This window comes from Erinaceus europaeus, chromosome 13 (assembly GCF_950295315.1).
Source record: "Erinaceus europaeus chromosome 13, mEriEur2.1, whole genome shotgun sequence".
Taxonomy (NCBI): Eukaryota; Metazoa; Chordata; class Mammalia; order Eulipotyphla; family Erinaceidae; genus Erinaceus; species Erinaceus europaeus.
Genome location: NC_080174.1, coordinates 96,800,080 through 96,818,421, shown reverse-complemented (window position 1 = coordinate 96,818,421; position 18,342 = coordinate 96,800,080). Strand labels below are relative to the sequence as shown.

The 18,342-nt window shown below is 40.2% G+C and overlaps 2 protein-coding genes across 2 annotated transcripts in view; one reads left to right on the top strand and one right to left on the bottom strand.

The window, feature by feature from the left end:
• LOC132542411 (zinc finger protein 709-like) overlaps nt 1–8,945 on the top strand; it is a 38,814-nt gene extending 29,869 nt beyond the window's left edge. The window contains exons 3-5 of the mRNA XM_060204984.1: nt 2,630–2,756; nt 4,035–4,092; nt 6,005–8,945. Coding sequence (XP_060060967.1) covers nt 2,630–2,756; nt 4,035–4,092; nt 6,005–7,673 — 1,854 coding nt within the window. The 3' untranslated portion in view covers nt 7,674–8,945. The remainder of the gene's footprint in view (nt 1–2,629; nt 2,757–4,034; nt 4,093–6,004) is intronic.
• The window catches only part of LOC107523087 (zinc finger protein 709-like), a 424,510-nt gene that overhangs the window by 189,567 nt on the left and 216,601 nt on the right, over nt 1–18,342 (bottom strand). The window lies entirely within an intron of this gene.

Below are 18,342 nucleotides of genomic sequence, written 5' to 3'. Positions count from 1 at the left end.
GAAAGGGAAAGAGACAGAGAGAAACCTGCAGCCCTGCTTCACATTTCGTGAAGCTTTCCTTCTATAGGTGGACCAAGGGGATTGAACTGGGTCTTTGCACATTAGAAAGTGAACACTTGGGGGTCGGTCGGTGGCGCAGTGGGTTAAGCGCATGTGGCGCAAAGCGCAGGGACCAGCGTAAAGATCCCGGTTCGAGCCCCCGGCTCCCCACCTGCAGGGGAGTCGCTTCACAGGCGGTGAAGCAGGTCTGCGGGTGTCTATCTTTCTCTCCCCTTCTCTGTCTTCCCCTCCTCTCTCCATTTCTCTCTGTCCTATCCAACAAAGAATTGCGTCAACAAGGGCAATAATAATAACCACAACGAAGCTACAACAAGGGCAACAGAAGGGGGGGAAAAATGGCCTCCAGGAGCGGTGGATTCATGGTGCAGGCACCGAGCCCAGCAATAACCCTGGAGGAGGAAGAAAAAAAAAAAAAAAAAGAAAGTGAACACTTAACCAAGTGTGCCACCACCACTTGACCCCCTAGCCTTCTTCTCTCTACCCAGCATTCTTTTAAAGAGGTTTTTAAAAAATATTTATTTCTTCCCTTTTGTTGCCCTTGCTGTTTTATTTTTATAGTTATTGTTGTTCTTGTTAATTGATTCGTTGGATAGGACAGAGAAAAATGGAGAGAGGAGGGGAAGACAGAGAGGGGGAGAGAAAGATAAGACACCGGCAGACCTGCTTCACTGCCTGTGAAAGGACTCCCCTGCAGGTGGGGAGCCCAGGGCTCTAACTGAGATCCTTACTTGTTCTTGTGCTCTGCGCCACATACGCTTAACCTGCTGTACTAACACCTGATTCCCTCTACCCAGCATTCTATGTAGGATAAACAATTCCTATGTTGATCAGTGGTATAGAACTGTAGAAAATGTTTTAATTTTGCAGATAAAAGTAATGACATTAATCCAGTATTCCTACTAAGAATGATGTCTGTCCTGGGATATCAGAGACCTAACATAATTCTGTTTAGTTTCCATGTGTGGTTTTTATAACATCTGTCTAAGGTATTATAAAATTTAGTGAATCTACAAAGGGGTAATAAACCAGAATTACTTGTTTTTTAAAATGAAATTTGTTGTTATAGTAATATACATTTATCTGCTAGTCAGGGATTGTGGGTGATATTTATTTGCCCTGTGACTAACCGAGATCATTGCACTGGTCCTTGCGCTTTCTGCCACGTGCCCTTAACCCGCTGCGAAACCACATGACCCCAAACCAGGGTTATTTCTTGAGCTCATTGTGAGAAGTTTGAATCCACTGTTGCAGAAAGCCATTTTTTTTCCATTTTATTTGATAGTAGACACCTGTAGGCCTGTTTCATTGCTCATGAAGTATGCCCTGCTCAGGAGGGAAGCAGGCCTCAAAACCTAGATCCTGTGTCATGTGTTATGTACACCTACCCAGGTGCACCACTGCCTTGCACCTGATAATACTTATTTGTATAACATTCTTGCATTTTTAACGGTTTTTTGGACACTGACACTACAGAGAAGCCTAATGTGGTATGATCACTCTAAATAGTATAATTTCCATGTTTCCATAATGGTGCTAATTTTATAAAGAGCTATATGTGGCTAGAGATGTTTTATTTCATTTTTTAAAAAGATTTTATTATGAGAAAGATAGAAGAGAGAAAGAACCAGACATCACTTTGGCACATGTGCTGCCGGGAATCGAACTTAGGACCTCATGCATGAGAGTCCAAAGCTTTACTACTATGCCACCTCCCAGACCACTAAATGTTTCATTTCTGGCAAACTTATCATAACCATCACATGTGTTCTTTTCTTATCCCATTTTTTTAATCACTGTGGCTTCATTATGAAATCATTACACCCAGTGACTATTTTCTTATATATTTTTTTATATAGGTGAAGAGAATTTAATAAGGAAAGTGAGGTAGAAAGTGAAGTAGAGATGTCTCTTTCTCTGTGTGTCTGTCATATGTAATTGTTATTCATATATAATAAATGAAATTAATGTTTATTTCCTTTTAGTGAGAAGAACTGAAGATAGAAGAAGACACACCAACTTTGAGCTCTAAGTCCCCAGGGGCTATAGACTTAATTCCAGTTACCTTCTACTTCACTCTCCCTATCAAATTCTCTTTATCCATACAAACTTTACATTATAAATAAGGAAGGAGATGTCCAGAACTGCTCCACCACTTGTGAAGAGTGCCACGCCACCACCACCCCCAACCCCGTGCATGTGAGAACTAGGATATATAGAATCTTGGTCCTTTTATAGGGCAACATGAGCATCCTATCAGTTGTACTCCCACACTGCCCTAAGATTTTATCGTTTACTAAACATAAAACTGTAGAGGGGAAGAGTGAGAATAGGGATATCTCTCTGTCACATGAGATGCCAGGGATTGAGCTCAGGGCCTCGTGAAAGAGAGGCTAGTGTTCTAATCAATGTACCAACTTCTAGAGCATGATTAAGAGGTATATGATTCTCAAGTCACCAAAGACATGTTTGCAGATGAGACAATAATTCACAGCCTTCCTAAAGTAGAGACTGAATAGCTAATATGCTGTCACTCACATTTTCTCACATGAACACATTGCACATATTTTAGGGCTCAGTGACCTATGAAGATGTAACTGTGATATTCACTCAAGAGGAGTGGACACTATTGAATCCTTCAGAGAAGAAACTCTACAGAGATGTGATGTGTGAAAACTTGAGGAACTTTCTTTCACTAGGTAACTCTAATCACCTTAATCTTTCAACTAGAAGGCAAATCACTTTGTGTTCATCATTGTGTAAATGGAGACAGTGTTAAGTGAGCAGGGTTTGATTGTGACTCATAATGTATCACAGATTCGATCTTGTGGTCTGGGAGGTGGCGCAGTGTATAAAGCATTGGATTCTGACTGAGGTCCTGAGTTTGGTCTTTGGCAACACATGTACTAGAGTGATGTGTGGTTCTTTCTCTCTCTGCCTATCTTTCTCATGAATACAGAAATAATTTTTTAAGTTTATTCCCTTTTGTTGCCCTTGTTTAATTGTTGTTATTGATGATGTTGTTGGATAGGACAGAAAGAAATGGATAGAGGAGGGGAAGATGGGGAGAGAAAGATAGACACCTGCATACCTGCTTCAGCACTTGTGAAGCGGCTCCCCTGCAGATGGGTAGCTGGGGGCTTGAACCAGGATCCTTAGGCTGGTCCTCGCGCTTTGTGCCATGTGCGCTTAACCCACTGCACTACCGCCCAACTCCCCAAGAAATAAATTCTTTAAAAAAATTTTTTTTCAGGATTTCTAACCCTGGCTCCCCTCCTGCAGGGGAGTCGCTTCACAAGCAGTGAAACAGGTCTGTAGATGTCTATGTTTCTCTCCCCCTCTCTGTCTTCCCCCTCCTTTCTCCATTTCTCTCTGTTCTATCCAACAATGACAACAATAATAACTACAATAAAACAACAGGGGCAACAAAAGGGAATAAATAAAATTAAAAATTTTTCAGGGTGGGGATAGATAGCACAATGGTATACAAACAGACTCTCGTGCCTGAGGCTCTGTCAAGTCTCAGGTTCAGTCCCCTGCAACATAAGCCAGTGCTGAATAGTGCTCTGGTAAAAAAAATAAATAAATAAAAATGGGAGTCAGGCGGTAGCGCAGCGAGTTAAGTGCAGGTAGCTCAAAGCGCAAGGACTAGCATAAGGATCATGGTTCGAGCCCCTGGCTCCCCACCTGCAGGGGAGTCGCTTCACAGGCGGTGAAGTAGGTCTGCAGGTGTTCATCCTTCAAAAAATAAAAATTAAAAAATTCAATCTATTGGTATAATTTCTTTTTTAAAAATAGTTTATTTATTCATGCAAAAGATAGGAGGAGAGAAACAACCAGCATTCACTCTGGTACATGTGCTGCCAGGAATCGAACTCAGGCCCTCATGCTTGAGATTCTAGTGCCTTAGCCACTGTGCCGCCTCCCAGACCACTATTTGTATCATTTCTAATACTTTATATATTTTGTAATTTTAGAAAAAATACAAGAACATTCTACCAAAGAACAGCATAACTTGCGTGGGAGTAAACAAAGGTGAGAGTTACATTTATAGTAAAGCGTTGATGTACCACCCAGAAAGCTACTGTGTTTTCAGATATTTTGTGTAATTTACCAAGATCTGGTGCCTGCATGGTTTCCTTGTAGTAGACTTACTTTTTTTTTTTTAATTATTTTTATTTATTTATTCCCTTTTGTTACCTTTGTTTTATTGTTGTAGTTATTGATGTTGTGATTGTTGAATAGGACAGAAAGAAATGGAGAGAGGACTAGGAGAGAAAGACAGACACCTGCAGACCTGCTTCACCGCTTGTGAAGCCACTTCCCTGCATGTGCGGATCTGGGTCCTCGAACCGGATCCTTAGATTGGTTTTTTGCAGCACCTACACTTAATCCACTGCACTCTTGCCCGACTCCCAACTTCTGGGTTCTTTTTTTTTTTTTTTTTTTTTTTATTACTTCTTGCCCTGAAAGTCCTAACTCTAGTCTTTGTTCATCTCCTCAACCTGTTTGTGCGATGCTCACTTCTGGGTTCTTAATTGTGTGCTCTCTACTGACTTAATAATTGCATAGCAGCTCTTTTAATACATTTATAATGAAAATATAATATTTATAATCACTGCCACAAATAGATTAATTTTTAAATAATATCAAAGATACTTCATAACTAGGTTATAGAATAGTTGGACAGGTGACTGAAATATGATGTATGTGACGTACATGTCTGCAGTTCCCATCTGAGTCACTGGCAACAAAAGTACCATAATGATGTACTAAATTATCTGCCTTTTCTCCACATTATTGGAAAATATTTCTCACGTAGCAAGGAAATGGAAGTCTTAAAAAGGGGGCAAAGATGCTTAGTATTTACAAAATAGTACACTTGGAAACATTAGAATATCTTTAATGTATGAATATCTATATACTTTGATGTAGTCCTTCTAGAGAAGATCAATATTTTCAGTTAAATATTTCAACACAAAGCAAAACTTGCTATTAACAAATAGTGGTTCAATTAATACATACAAAATTTTTACCAAGTTTTATCTTTATTAAATAAATATTTAGTTATTTATTGGATAGAGACAGCCAGAAATCTTAACAAAAGGGAGAAAGAGAACGAGATACCTGCAGTCCTTCTTCACCACTTGCAAAGCTTTCCCCCCTGCAGGTGGGGGCTGAGGGCTCTAAACCAGTCCTTGCTCATTGTAGCATGTGTGCTCAGTTACGTGTGCCACTTCCCAGCCTTACCTTTTAAGTATTTATTCCCTTCTGTTGCCCTTATTGTTTCATTGTCAAAATTGCTGTCATTGATTTTGGACACGACAGAGAGAAATGGAGAGGGGGGAAAGAAAGATAGACACCTGAAGACCTGCTTTACCACCTGTGAAGCGACTCCCATTCAGGTGGGGAGCCAGGGGCTCAAACTGGGATCCTTAAACCTGTCCTTATGCTTCACGCTATGTATGTTTAACCCGCTGTGCTACCTCCTGACACCTAAGCCCAGCCAATTTTTACCAATTTTTTAACTTTACTTTTAATTCAGATCTTTTTAAAATTTTTTTATTTGTTAATTAATAGAGACAGAGAGAAATTGAGAGGAGGAGATAGAGGAAGAGCGGCATCTGCAGAACTGCTTCAACGCCTATAAAGTGACTCCCCTGAAGGTGGAGAGCCAGGGGCTTGAACCGGGATTTTAACTGGTCCTTGCACTGGTCCTTAACCCACCTCGTGCGCTTACCCCACTGTGCTACCATCCGACTCCCTCGTGATCTTTATAATTTTGAATATTTGTGATTTCTTTTCAATATACGTTTTTAGTGAAATCTATTCTTAATGTCTGGTTTTGTGGCTTATTAAGTAAAATAATGTCCTGCAACTTGATAGTAGACTCAACTACAATTTTATGCATTAAAATATCATTAATTAATTGTTCATTATTTTACAGTAATACAACAGTGAAAATCTCTGAGGGCAAAAAAAGTCAGAATGGTAGAAAATCTCAAGAATGTGACGTATACAATAAGTTATTCACTTATTCTATTCATCTTCAAACGCATGAAAGGATTTACAATGGAGAGAAACCCTATGAATGTAAACTGTGTAGTAAAACATTCAGTTGTTCCAGTAGTCTTCGAACACATAAAAGAATTCACAGTGGAGAGAAACCCTATGAATGTAAACTATGTAGTAAAACATTCAGTTATTCCAGTAGTCTTCGAACACATGAAAGAATTCACAGTGGAGAGAAACCCTATGAATGTAAACTATGTAGTAAAACATTCAGTTGTTCCAGTAGTCTTCGCACACATGAAAAAATTCATAGTGGAGAGAAACCCTATGAATGTAAACTGTGTAGTAAAACATTCAGTTGTTCCAGTTATCTTCGGGCACATAAAAGAGTTCACAGTGGAGAGAAACCCTATGAATGTAAACAATGTAGGAAAACATTCAGTTGTTCCAGTTATCTTCGGTCACATGAAAGAATTCACAGTGGAGAGAAACCCTATGAATGTAAACAGTGTAATAATACATTCAGTTGTTCCCGTAGTCTTCAGAGACATGAAAGAATTCACAGTGGAGAGAAACCCTATGAATGTAAACAGTGTAGTAAAACATTCCGGGAATCTAGTAGTCTTCAGCAGCATGAAAGAATTCACAGTGGAGAGAAACCCTATGAATGTAAACAATGTAGTAAAACATTCAGGCAATCCAGTCATCTTCTGAAGCATGAAAGAATTCACAGTGGAAAGAAACCCTATGAATGTAAACCACGTAGTAAAACATTCAGTTTTTCCAGTCATCTTCAGAAACATGAACCGACGCACAAGGGAGAGAAACCCTATGAATGTAAAATATGTAGTAAAAGATTTAGTTATTTCAGTAGTCTTCAGACACATCAAAGAATTCACAGTGGAGAGAAACCCTATGAATGTAAACAATGTAGTAGAACATTCAGTTGTTCCAGTCATCTTCAGTCACATGAAAGAATTCACAGTGGAGAGAAACCTTATGAATGTAAACTATGTAGTAAAACATTTAGTTATTCCAGTAGTCTTCAGCAACATGAAAGAATTCACAGTGGAGAGAAACCCTATGAATGTAAACTATGTAGTAAAACATTCAGTTTTTCCAGTAGTTTTCGAACACATGAAAGAATTCACAGTGGAGAGAAACCCTATGAATGTAAACAATGTAGTAAAACATTCCGTTGTTCCAGTAGTCTTCGGATACATGAAAGAATTCACAGTGGAGAGAAACCCTATGAATGTAAACTATGTAGTAAAACATTCAGTTGTTCCAGTCATCTTCGGACACATGAAAGAACGCACAGTGGCGAGAAACCCTATGAATGTAAACAGTGTAGTAAAACATTCAGTTCTTCCAGTCATCTTCAGACACATGAAAGAATTCACAGTGGAGAGAAACCCTATGAATGTAAACTATGTAGTAAAACATTCAGTCATTCCTGTAGTCTTAGGAAACATGAAAGAATTCACAGTGGAGAGAAACCCTATGAATGTAAACAATGTAGTAAAACATTCAGTTGTTCCAGTTATCTTCAGAAACATGAAAGAACTCACAGTGCTGAGAAACCTTATGAATGTAAACAATGAAGTAAAGCATTCATGGAGTCTAGTTCTCTTCTAGTTACATGATAGAACTCACAGTGGAGAGAAAGAAACCTCATGAATGTAAACAATGTAGTCAAACATTCATTTAAGTCAATGTTCTTTGGAAACATGAAAGATCTTACATTGGAGAGAAACCTAGTGAACATACAGAGCAAAACATGGATTCAAGTCAGTCATCTTTGTCAACATGAAATAACTCAGAATGGAGAGAAATTTGATAAATGTAAGCAGTGTTGAAAACATTCTGTTATTCTGGTCCTCTGTAGAGATGAAAGAATCTACAGTGAAACAAAACCCCTAGAAATTCATAAAACTTTCAGATGTTCCACTAATTTTCAAACACATGAAAATATTCACAATGAAAATCAATCTTATTCCTGTTATTGATGTCGTTATTTGATAGGATAGAAATGGAGAGACATGGGGAAGACAGGGAGAGAAAGATAGACACCTACAGATCTGCTTCACCTGTGAAGCGATTCCTCTGGTGGGGAGCTAGGGGCTTGAACCGGAATCCTTCCTCTGGTCCTTGCAGTTTGCGCCACCTGCGCTTAACCTGCAGCACTACCACCCAACTCCCAGAAATCAGTCTTAAACATAAACTATTAAAGATTTTAGAGATGCAACCTCAGACAGAAGCTAGTGGTTTAATATAATAGCTCTCAGGTGTGAGCCTCTGCACTACCTGGGCTAGATATGTTCTGTTTTATTGTCTCTCCATCTACAACTTGTGTTAATATATAAGTAAATATATCTAAATTTTAGGGATCACAGTGCCATGTGAACCCATACCTCTGAATATTCTATAAATGGGAATATGAGTAAGTAGTTAGACTCTTTATCTTATAATATATGAAAAAAACCATTTGGTACTGAGAACTTAAGTCAGTGCTTAGATGTATTCAAATTGTTAAGAGTTTTTGCAACATATAAAATCACTGGCATTATAAAAACATTTCTTATCAGTGTAGGCATTGTAGAATGACTTTAAAGACCTAGAAAGGAACTTGAACTGGAGAGAACAGTGAATGTAAAACAGTGGAATAAAAATGGATGCTACAATATGTGAATCTTTCTTTTTGCATAAATTGTATCAGTTTGGTTGAAATTTCTCTTTTTATACTTTGTATTTAAAGTACTTTTACTTGGTATGAGAGAAAAATTGATTTTTTTTTTAAGTCTTGGTATAAATGTGAAACGTTTCGTCTTGAAAACTGAATAAAAATGGTTCAACTAAGACAATACAGGTCTAAATATGTGTTTGACATGATATGTCTTTGTAACAACAGTTTTTCTCCTCTTGTGTATTATAGACTACACGTTTATGTGTGTGTTTGAAGTTTGGTAAACATTAAGGTTAAAAGTGTAACTTTGAAGCTACATTCTTACCAGGCAAAGAAGGAGTTTTCAACAGGATTCTTATAAAGGTAAAATTAATTTGCTAAAGTAACTGAGTAGTTAAAGTAGACATCTAAATACTTAACGTGACAATTCATCATCTCCAAAATTAAAATAAAGATTCTCTATACAGGACATTTTTGGAGGGCCCCCAAAAATGCCCTGTGAACTTTTCTTGTGGCAATTAATCCACAACAAATCTGGCATCATCTGGTGTTGTAAATGTTCTAAGAAACATTCTCACTAATGTGTGTTAACTCTCTAAGTAACCTGAGTTTGTTTAAAGTAAAAATTAGTTAAAACTCAATATACTTTAACAAAATTTGGTCATAGAGATATTTAAACCAATTCTAATAATCTAGTTATCAATTATAGTAAACTTCTAACTTGTTACAAGTTTTTTCATCACAAGTAAATGATTACATCTATGTCAATCCTTCACATGAAGAACCAACTGCTCATGCAGAATCCCCACAACCATCTGGCCCCTTGCTCTCTGACATTGCCCACAAAATGGCACAACTCAATGCCCCTCAAAACCCATGATGTGATCTGACACAATCTGAAGAAACTGACTCACAGAGTCCAAGGACAAAACTTTACTACCGCCCTTCTGTCGCCCATCACTGCCCTTCCTGCTTCTGCTTCACCTGTCACCTTTTGGCGGTTTCAGCTCACTCTCTACAGAAAAGCAAAATTCCAGTGGCTGTCCTCCCCCACCAAGATAAGATGTGCAGTGTCTCCCTGTTTGTTGGCATTGGACTGACACTTCTATTGAACTTGCTGGTAGAGCTCCTTGACACTCCTTTTACACTGCTGTACTTGAGGACCAACTACAATGATCCATGCACTTCTCAGCCAGCTGTCTCAGGACCCTGTAATGCCAGACCACCCCTCTCACCCCTCGACCCACCAGCCGCTGCCCTCTCTGCCCACCAGGCCTCCCTTTGGCCTCATGACAGCCCTTGCTACTCTTATTTATCTCTCCCTGTCTTATTCCAGTTCTTTTAAAAATGCCTGCACATTATCATTCACTTTTCTGCCCAAAAGGTTTCTGGTTACCCTACACTGCTATTCCCCTGACAGAAATGGAGTCTTTTACAAACATTAACCCATTTAAATATGGCCATTAGATAAAAAGAGCGAGATGTTGAGAAATTGTGAGGATGTGTTTGACCTTGGCAGGGTTTGACCTGAGTAGTGCGTCTTTCCTGTCAGTCTCTCTACCAAGAGGTTGAGCAAGGAGGGACAGGAGTAACCCCAAAGGTGTGCCTCGTCCAATCAGACTCCCTGCCTCACTAAGAACCCCATAGATTACTGATAATGACTATAATGTCAACAAAAGGTTCTCCTTTCACTGGGTGTCTGTGCACTATATTCACTTTGTCTCAGAAAAGTCTGAATAACAGAAGATGCTCAGTCATTGTCTTTTTTTTTTTTTTTACCAGGGCACTGCTCAGCTCTGGCTTACGGTGTAGCAGGGGATTGAACCTGGGACTTTGGAGACTCAGGCATGAGAGTCTCTTTGCATAACCATTATGCTATCTACCTCTGCCCAGGGTCATTGTTTTTAGGTTCATTATCATTGGATTGAATAGGCTGCACCCAGAACTTAGCAGGGAGCTGTAGCAATGACTATGTTGATCTAAATATGCCCATAGTGAAGATAGCAAGCAATTCGCATGTAAGGGACTCTCGGGTAGTGAAGGCACCAAAAAGGATGACAGAGGACCTAGTGGGGGTTATATTGTTACATGGAAAACTGGGAAATGTTATGCATGAGTAAACTATTGTATTTACTGTAGAATGTAAAACATCCTCCAATAAAAATGAATAAAAAGAAGTGAATTCATGGGAGTCAGGCAGTAGTGCAGCTGGCTAAGTGCGGGTGGTGCAAAGCACAAGGACTGGCATAAGAATCCCAGTTCGAGCACCCAGCTCCCCAATTGCAGGGGAGTCACTTCACAAGTGGTGAAGCAGGTCTGCAGGTGTCTTTCCCCCTGTCTTCCCCTCCTCTCTCTATTTCTGTCTGTCCTATAGAACAACAATGACATCAATAATAACTACACCAATACAACAACAAAAGGGGATAAATATTTTTTTTAAATGAAGTTACTACCTTGGCCATAATTCCCATTAGACCATGCAACACTTGTAACCAGGCAACCACTACATAGATGTAGTATGTAGTATTAAATATGTTCTCTGGGGCCAGGTGGCACACCTGTTTAAGTGCTCACATTACAGTGCACAAGGACCCAGGTTCAAGCACCTGGTCCCCACCTGCAGGGGAAAAGCTTCATGAGTTGGTGAAGCAGGGCTGCAGGTGTCTCTGTCTCTCCATCCCCTCTCAATTGTTGTGTCTCTATCCAATAATAAAATAATTTAAAACACAGAAAAATATGTTCTCCTGACACATCCCAATTTATAGGGTCTCTGTCCTGTGGGAACCTCAGTGACAGACTTTCAGATGCTGCACATGTCTGAATCTGGTCATTTGTCGCCACAACCAGGAAGTTTGCTAAGATTAAACAAAATGTCTGCAAGGTGAACCAGTGGCTCAAGGAAGTTAAACCATTCTAGGTTAGGCTGCCTTGTGATGCTGCACACCCCATCCTCTTCAATGTGGAGGTCCAAGAGAAATCATGGAAGGGATGTCCTGGGCAAGCTCAAGTTGCTGGGCTGTTTAGAACCTGATGATTCTGTCATCACTCACCAAGACATCATGGAGGCCTGAGAATGGGGTCATTGAAGTGCCCCTTATATGTCCATGTGGCCCATAACCATCACAGACCTCCATCCTTCCTGGAGATCTGTGTAGACATGGTGTTCACAGATGTTTAACCAAAGATCAGAGAGGAGCTCATCAACTAGGTTTCCTGCTCCATCTGCCAACAGAGGGTCATGTATCCTGCATCTTCAGTGCAGTCCAGTGCTGGTGAGACTGGGTACTAGCAAAGAAGGGCTCTACACCCAGGACCCTGAGCCAGAAAGACAGGGTCTAGGATCCTAGAAATGCTTGGATATTCTCCTATACTCCCTCTTATTACCTGGCTCTGAAAAAGTCATTAAGTCAAATTTCAAACCTCAAAGTGGCATAATTGTGCTTGATTATTTAGACTAAAATTCACAGTCACCATGTTTGTAGAAGTAGCAGAGAAGACTATTATAAAAGTATACATCTGGGGGGTCGGGCGGTGGCGCAGTGGGTTAAGCGCACGTGGCGCAAAGTACAGGGACCGGCGTAAGGATCCCGGTTGGAGCCCCCGACTCCCCACCTGCAGGGGAGTCGCTTCACAGGCGGTGAAGCAGGTCTGCAGGTGTCTATCTTTCTCTCTCCCTCTCTGTCTTCGCCTCCTCTCTCCATTTCTGTCCTATCCAACAACGAATTGCGTCAACAAGGGCAATAATAATAACCACAACGAAGCTACAACAAGGGCAACAAAAGGGGGAAAAAATGGCCTCCAGGAGCGGTGGATTCATGGTGCTGGCACCGAGCCCAGCAATAACCCTAGAGGAGGAAAAAAAAAAAAAAGTATACATCTGATAAAGTTGAGTGTGTGTTTATTTTTTCTAGATAGCTGTCAGTATTCAGCTAGCAAAGTAACTGGAGAGACAGAATTCTTCAAGCATTCTGTCACCTCTGTTTCTATCTCAGCTGCCAAGAGCTTTTTTTTCAGTCTGACTATGTCTCTCCTATCCCTTCTTGCCCACAGTCACTAAAGCTGAAGAGTGTGGTGTGAGCTTATCTCCCAAACTCCCCTATGGCCTATGGTGCTGCCCTGACTGCTTGTTCCTCATCTGTCCTGCCCAGGAATATATCAACCGCAGACTGATGGTGGCTGTGGTGTGGGTCTGTGCCCTATGATCTTACAATCTTGTAAACTACTACTAATCACAAATAAGAATGTGATTCATTGTGAAAAAATGTCAGTAGCTACATAATAATGTAAATGCAGATTCTGGTGCTGGCTTAAATATGATACTTTCTGCATATTTCTCAGGAAGCCTACCTACAATCCTTATAGGTAAGCAAGAAGAAATACTGGGCAGGGATAGATAACATAATGGTTATACAAACAGACTCTCATGCTTGAGACTCCATAGTCCCAGGTTCCGTCCACCATGCCACCATAAACCGGAGCTTAGCAGTGCTCTAGTTAAAAAAAGAAAGAAACGGGGGTCGGGCAGTAGCGCAGTGGGTTAGGCGCACGTGGCACAAAGTGCAAGGACCGGCATTAGGACTCTGGTTTGAGCCCCGGCTCCCCACCTGCAGGGGAGTCGTTTCACAGGCCATGTAGCAGGTCTGCAGGTGTCTTTCTTTCCCCCTCTCTGTCTTATCCTCCTCTCTCCATTTCTCTCTGTCCTATCCAACAACTAACGATAGAAACAACAATAATAACCGCAACAAGGCTACAACAACAAGGGCAACAAAAGGAGAAAAAAATGGCCTCCAGTAGCAGTGGATTCATGATGTGGGCACTGAACCCCAACAATAACCCTGGAGGCAAAAAAAAAAGAAAGAAAGGAGAAATATTGATGCACTCGGGCTGTTGCTGCTGCCATTGCACTGGTAGAGGCAGAGGGAGGCCTGCTAGGCGGCTAGGCCAGTGTGTGCCAGAGCTTGAGGCCAGACACCTGAAGGCCTGCTTCACCACCCTTGAAGTGATCCTCCTGCAAGTGGGGAGCCAGGGTCTGGAACCGGGATCCTTGCATTTGAGCCATGTGCACTTAACCCACTATGTTACTGCCCAACCCACCCCCAGTCAATTCTTTGTTTAGATAATGTGTGATGAACTTTTTAAATGTTGGGGAAACAAGCATTGCCTCTCTTCTCTCCAAAACTTTACTATGTTCAAATGCCAAAATTAGAAATGGCATTGACTCCTTGAAAAGATGAAATCATGGTCTGGGAAGTGGCGCAATGGATACAACATTAGACTCTTAAGCATGATGTCTTGAGTTCAATCCCTGGCAGCACATGTACCAGAGGGAAGAGAGTGATGTCTGGTTCTTTCTCATATCTTTTTTATCAGTAAATAAATAAAATCTTTTTTTAAAAAAAGAAAAGATGAAATGGTTATTCTGACCTTTTTAAAAGCACAAAACAAATGTCCTTAGCACTGCTGATTTTCCTCCTTGAATAAGTTTTATTTTCACTTCAAATTTTGGTTCATCACAGTGCTTTGCATTGGGTATTCGTTGCCAGTGCCAGCAGCCCTTCTGGTAAACTGAAACTTTCTTCTGAGGAAATTACTCTGACTTAACAAAATCCACCATCTTGTATCTGCTTTATTTGTAACACTTGATATTTCTGCACAATTCATGACATGTTACTTGGAACCTCCAGTCTCCAGAATCTTACTGTTATTAGGCAAATAACTTAGGAAATCACTAGTATGTGATCTTTTTAAATTTATTTGAGAAAGGAGACATTAACAAAACCATAGGATAAGATAGGTACAGCTCCACACAATTCCCACCACCAGAGCTCCGAATCCCATCACCTCCCCTGACAGCTTTCCCATTCTTTTTTTTTTTTTCCCCTGCAGGGTTATTGCTGGGCTCAGTGCCTGCACCATGAATCCACCCCTCCTGGAGGCCATTTTTTCCCCTTTTTGTTGCCCTTGTTGTAACCTCGTTGTGGTTATTATTGCCATTGTTGATGTCATTCGTTGTTGGATAGTACAGAGAAATGGAGAGAGGAGGGGAAGACAGAGAGGGGAGAGAAAGATAGACACCTGCAGACCTGCTTTACCGCCTGTGAAGCAATTCCCCTGCAGGTGGGGAGCCGGGGGTTTAAACCGGAATCCTTATGCTGGTCCTTGCACTTTGCGCCATGTGCGCCTAACCCACTGCGCTACCGCCTAACCCCCAGCTTTCCCATTCTTTATCCTTCTGGGAGTATGGACCCAAGATCAATGTGGGATGCAGAAGATGGAAGGTCAGGCTTCTGTAATTGCTTCCCCGCTGAACATGGGCATTGACAGGTGGATCCATACTGCAGCCTGCCTCTCTCTTTCCCTAGTGGTGCGGGTTCTGAGGAAGTGGAGCTCCAGAACACATTGGTGAGGTCGTGTGTCCAGGGAAGTCTGGTCGACATCATGCTAGCATCTGGAAGCTGGTGGCTGAAAAGAGTCAACATACAAAGCCAAACAAATAGTTAAACAATTATGGACTTAAAGGCTGGAATAGTGCTGATGAAGTGTTGGGGGGTACTCACTGCAGATTGTTGTGCGCTTTTGCTTTCAGGTATATATTTTGCCCTAGTTTATGGATACGTGTGAACATATGCTCTATCTCATGGGACCTGGTCTATATCTAGGTTTTGGGACTTTGTTAGGAAGTGAACCGCCTGAAATGGAATTAGAGCATACTATGAAAGGAAAGGTCTCACCCAAGTAATGAACAGGTCAGACTCTGCAGGCCCCATGGCTACCTAACTTCATACCAAACAAGTTTCATGTCTCTCTAACTTGTTTAAGTTCCATGCTTAGTGTGTGAGTCACCTAAAGCTTTGGTTTTGCTTTTTTTAACCAGAGCATTGCTCAGTTCTCAATTAGGGTGCTGCGGATTGAACTTGAGTCCAGCACGCCTCTGGTGTGAGCATCTCTTGTATAAATCATTTGTCTATCTATCCTTGAGGATGTGCTGTGTGGATTTGAAAAGAATGTGTATTCCAACTTCTTGAGGTGCAGAACTCTGGTTATATCCAGGAGGTTAGTCTATCCATATCTTCAATTCATTCTTTTATTTCTTTGTTGACTCTGCTTAGATGATCTAAGTGTGAGAGTGGGGTGTTAAAGTCTGCTACTATTACTGTATTACTTTTTTTTTTTTTAGCACTTTAGTGTCTGATATATTTGGATGGGCCCTGATTGGGTGCATCGATGTTAATAATGTTCATGCCTGTCTATTATTACTTTATTTTTTAAAGTTTATTGTGTCAGAGATGAGATTATTTGGTTAAAGAATAGGAAAGCTATCGGGGGAGAGGGTGGAATACAGAGTTCTGATGGTGGGAATTGTGTGGAGTAGTACCCCTCTTATCCTATGGTTTTGTCAATGTTTCCTTTTTATAAATAAAAAAATTGTTTTTAAAAAGAGATGAGATTAGCTGTTTCAGGAGAGCTGTTTAAAGTTTATTGTGTCAGAGATGAGAATAGCTGGTTTTTGTTTTGTTTTGTTTTGTTTGTTTTTGTTTTTGTGGTCCATTAGCTTGTATGATAGTTTTCAGTTCTTTCACTTTGAATCTGTGTTTGTCTTGTTGAGTCACATGGGATTCTACAGACATCATATGGTTGGGTTGTTTTTTCTGATCCATCTTCCTACTCTGTGTGTTTAAGCATTTTAATGTGCAAGTTTAAGCACTGACATTTACTGCTATTATGGACTTAAGGTATTGCAATGCCATTTTGCAAAAATTTCTTATTTGCTTTGATATATGGCCAGTTTTTTTGGTGGTGTTGCGCATGGTTATAGGAGGCATTTTAGAAGCTCTTTCAGGGCAGGCTTTGTGAGAGTTGCTTCTTTTACTGTTGTTTATCTGAGAAGGTTTTTTCCATTTAGTCTGTCTTTGGTTGAAACCCATTTTTATTGAGACCTCAATAGATATTTTGCCATTCTTTTCTGGATTTTAGCATTTATATGGGGGAAATATCCTTATTTTCATTGTATCTATGATGTGTTTTTGATCTGCATTGATTCTGTTTGGAACTATCTAGGATTCTTAAAATTTTATTTGTTTATTTATTTTTTTACCCTTTTTGTTATTTTTAGTTGCTTCTGGCTTACTGAAGTTTCTTCTGGACTTCTGTCATGATTCATTGCAGTAGCTAGTTTAACTGTTGTAGATGTGATCATTTTTTTTAAACTGCTTGGTTTGTATTTTTCTGTCCTGTCGTCATTCAGTTGTTGTGTTTTCTGAGTAGAAGACACATAAAATAAAAGTCCTTTCACAGATGAAGTCACATGCCTCAGGAAATACAATAATATCAACAGAAGCAGATTAATGCAGTTCAACTAAAATTAGTTAGCCAAGCAATAGCTCCACTCCAAAAACAAAACAAGAACAAAAACAAATGCAAACCATAAAGAAAAAGCAAGAGTAGACAATTACAGTAATCAACTATAAATTCTAGAGATAGTGGGAAGAAGAGAAAAGAGAGAGAATCCACTCTAAGTCCAACTTCTTTTACAAGATAACACACAAACATGCACACGTGCTTACCGAAAAAACAGCAGCAAAAGGAAAAATATTTTTCAAATCAGAAAAGAAGAATGAAAAAGAAAACAGGAGAAAAGGGAAAGAAAAGCAAGCTCCTCCCACAATAGAAAGTACACCCAATCCCCAATTAGTGGAAACACCAACAACAGCTAATTTTGGTCAACCCAAGGAGAAGGAAAAACAGACAAACGTAAAACAAACAAAAAACAGTGATCTGGGAGGTGGTGCAGTGGATAAAGCATTGGATTCTGAACCATGAGAGCCTGAGTTCAATAAAGTTAATTTTAAAAGTACAAAGAAGAAAACCTGTAAAAAGAAAAAGAAATCCAGATTAATAAAACCCTAACAATCAGTCTGTAGATTAGGTTAAACTTTTTCAGACTGGCTACAAAACCCCCCCTCCACTTCCTAAACAAAGCAAAAACACACAATCACAAGCAACTATCAATTATACTCAGTAGGTATAATGGAGAAAGAAAAATAGATAAATTAAGCCAAGCAAGACCAAAGGACATTAATCTCACAGCCCCCAGCAGAGGCAGAGATTGGTCAAGTATTCAGCCACTCAGATTGAGCTCCAGCCTCTGTCAAAAAGAAAAAGAAGAAAAAACAAAAAAACTTTGCTTGGGAAAAGAACCTCCTTCCTCTGCATGGCTGTAGGTATCTTTATAATGAAATTAAAAAATATTTATTCCCTTATGTTGCCCTGTTGTTTTATTGTTGTAGTTATTGATGTCATTGTTGTCGGATAGGACAGAGAGAAATGGAGAGAGGATGGAAAGTCAGAGAGGGGGAGAGAAAGATAGACACCTGCAGACCTGCTTCACCGCTTGTGAAGTAGATAAAGAAACTATCTTTAGTGATCTCTTGTCTGTAGCTGGTTTCCTTACTCCTCTGGTGTGGGGGTTGGTCTTTGGGTGCAGTAGGAAAGAGTCAGCCTGTGGGCCAACCCCATGTTTCCTTCGTCCTTTTCAGCCTTGGTTTGCCAGCCTAAGGCTGGGTTATAGGACTCTTCCTTGGTTCCTT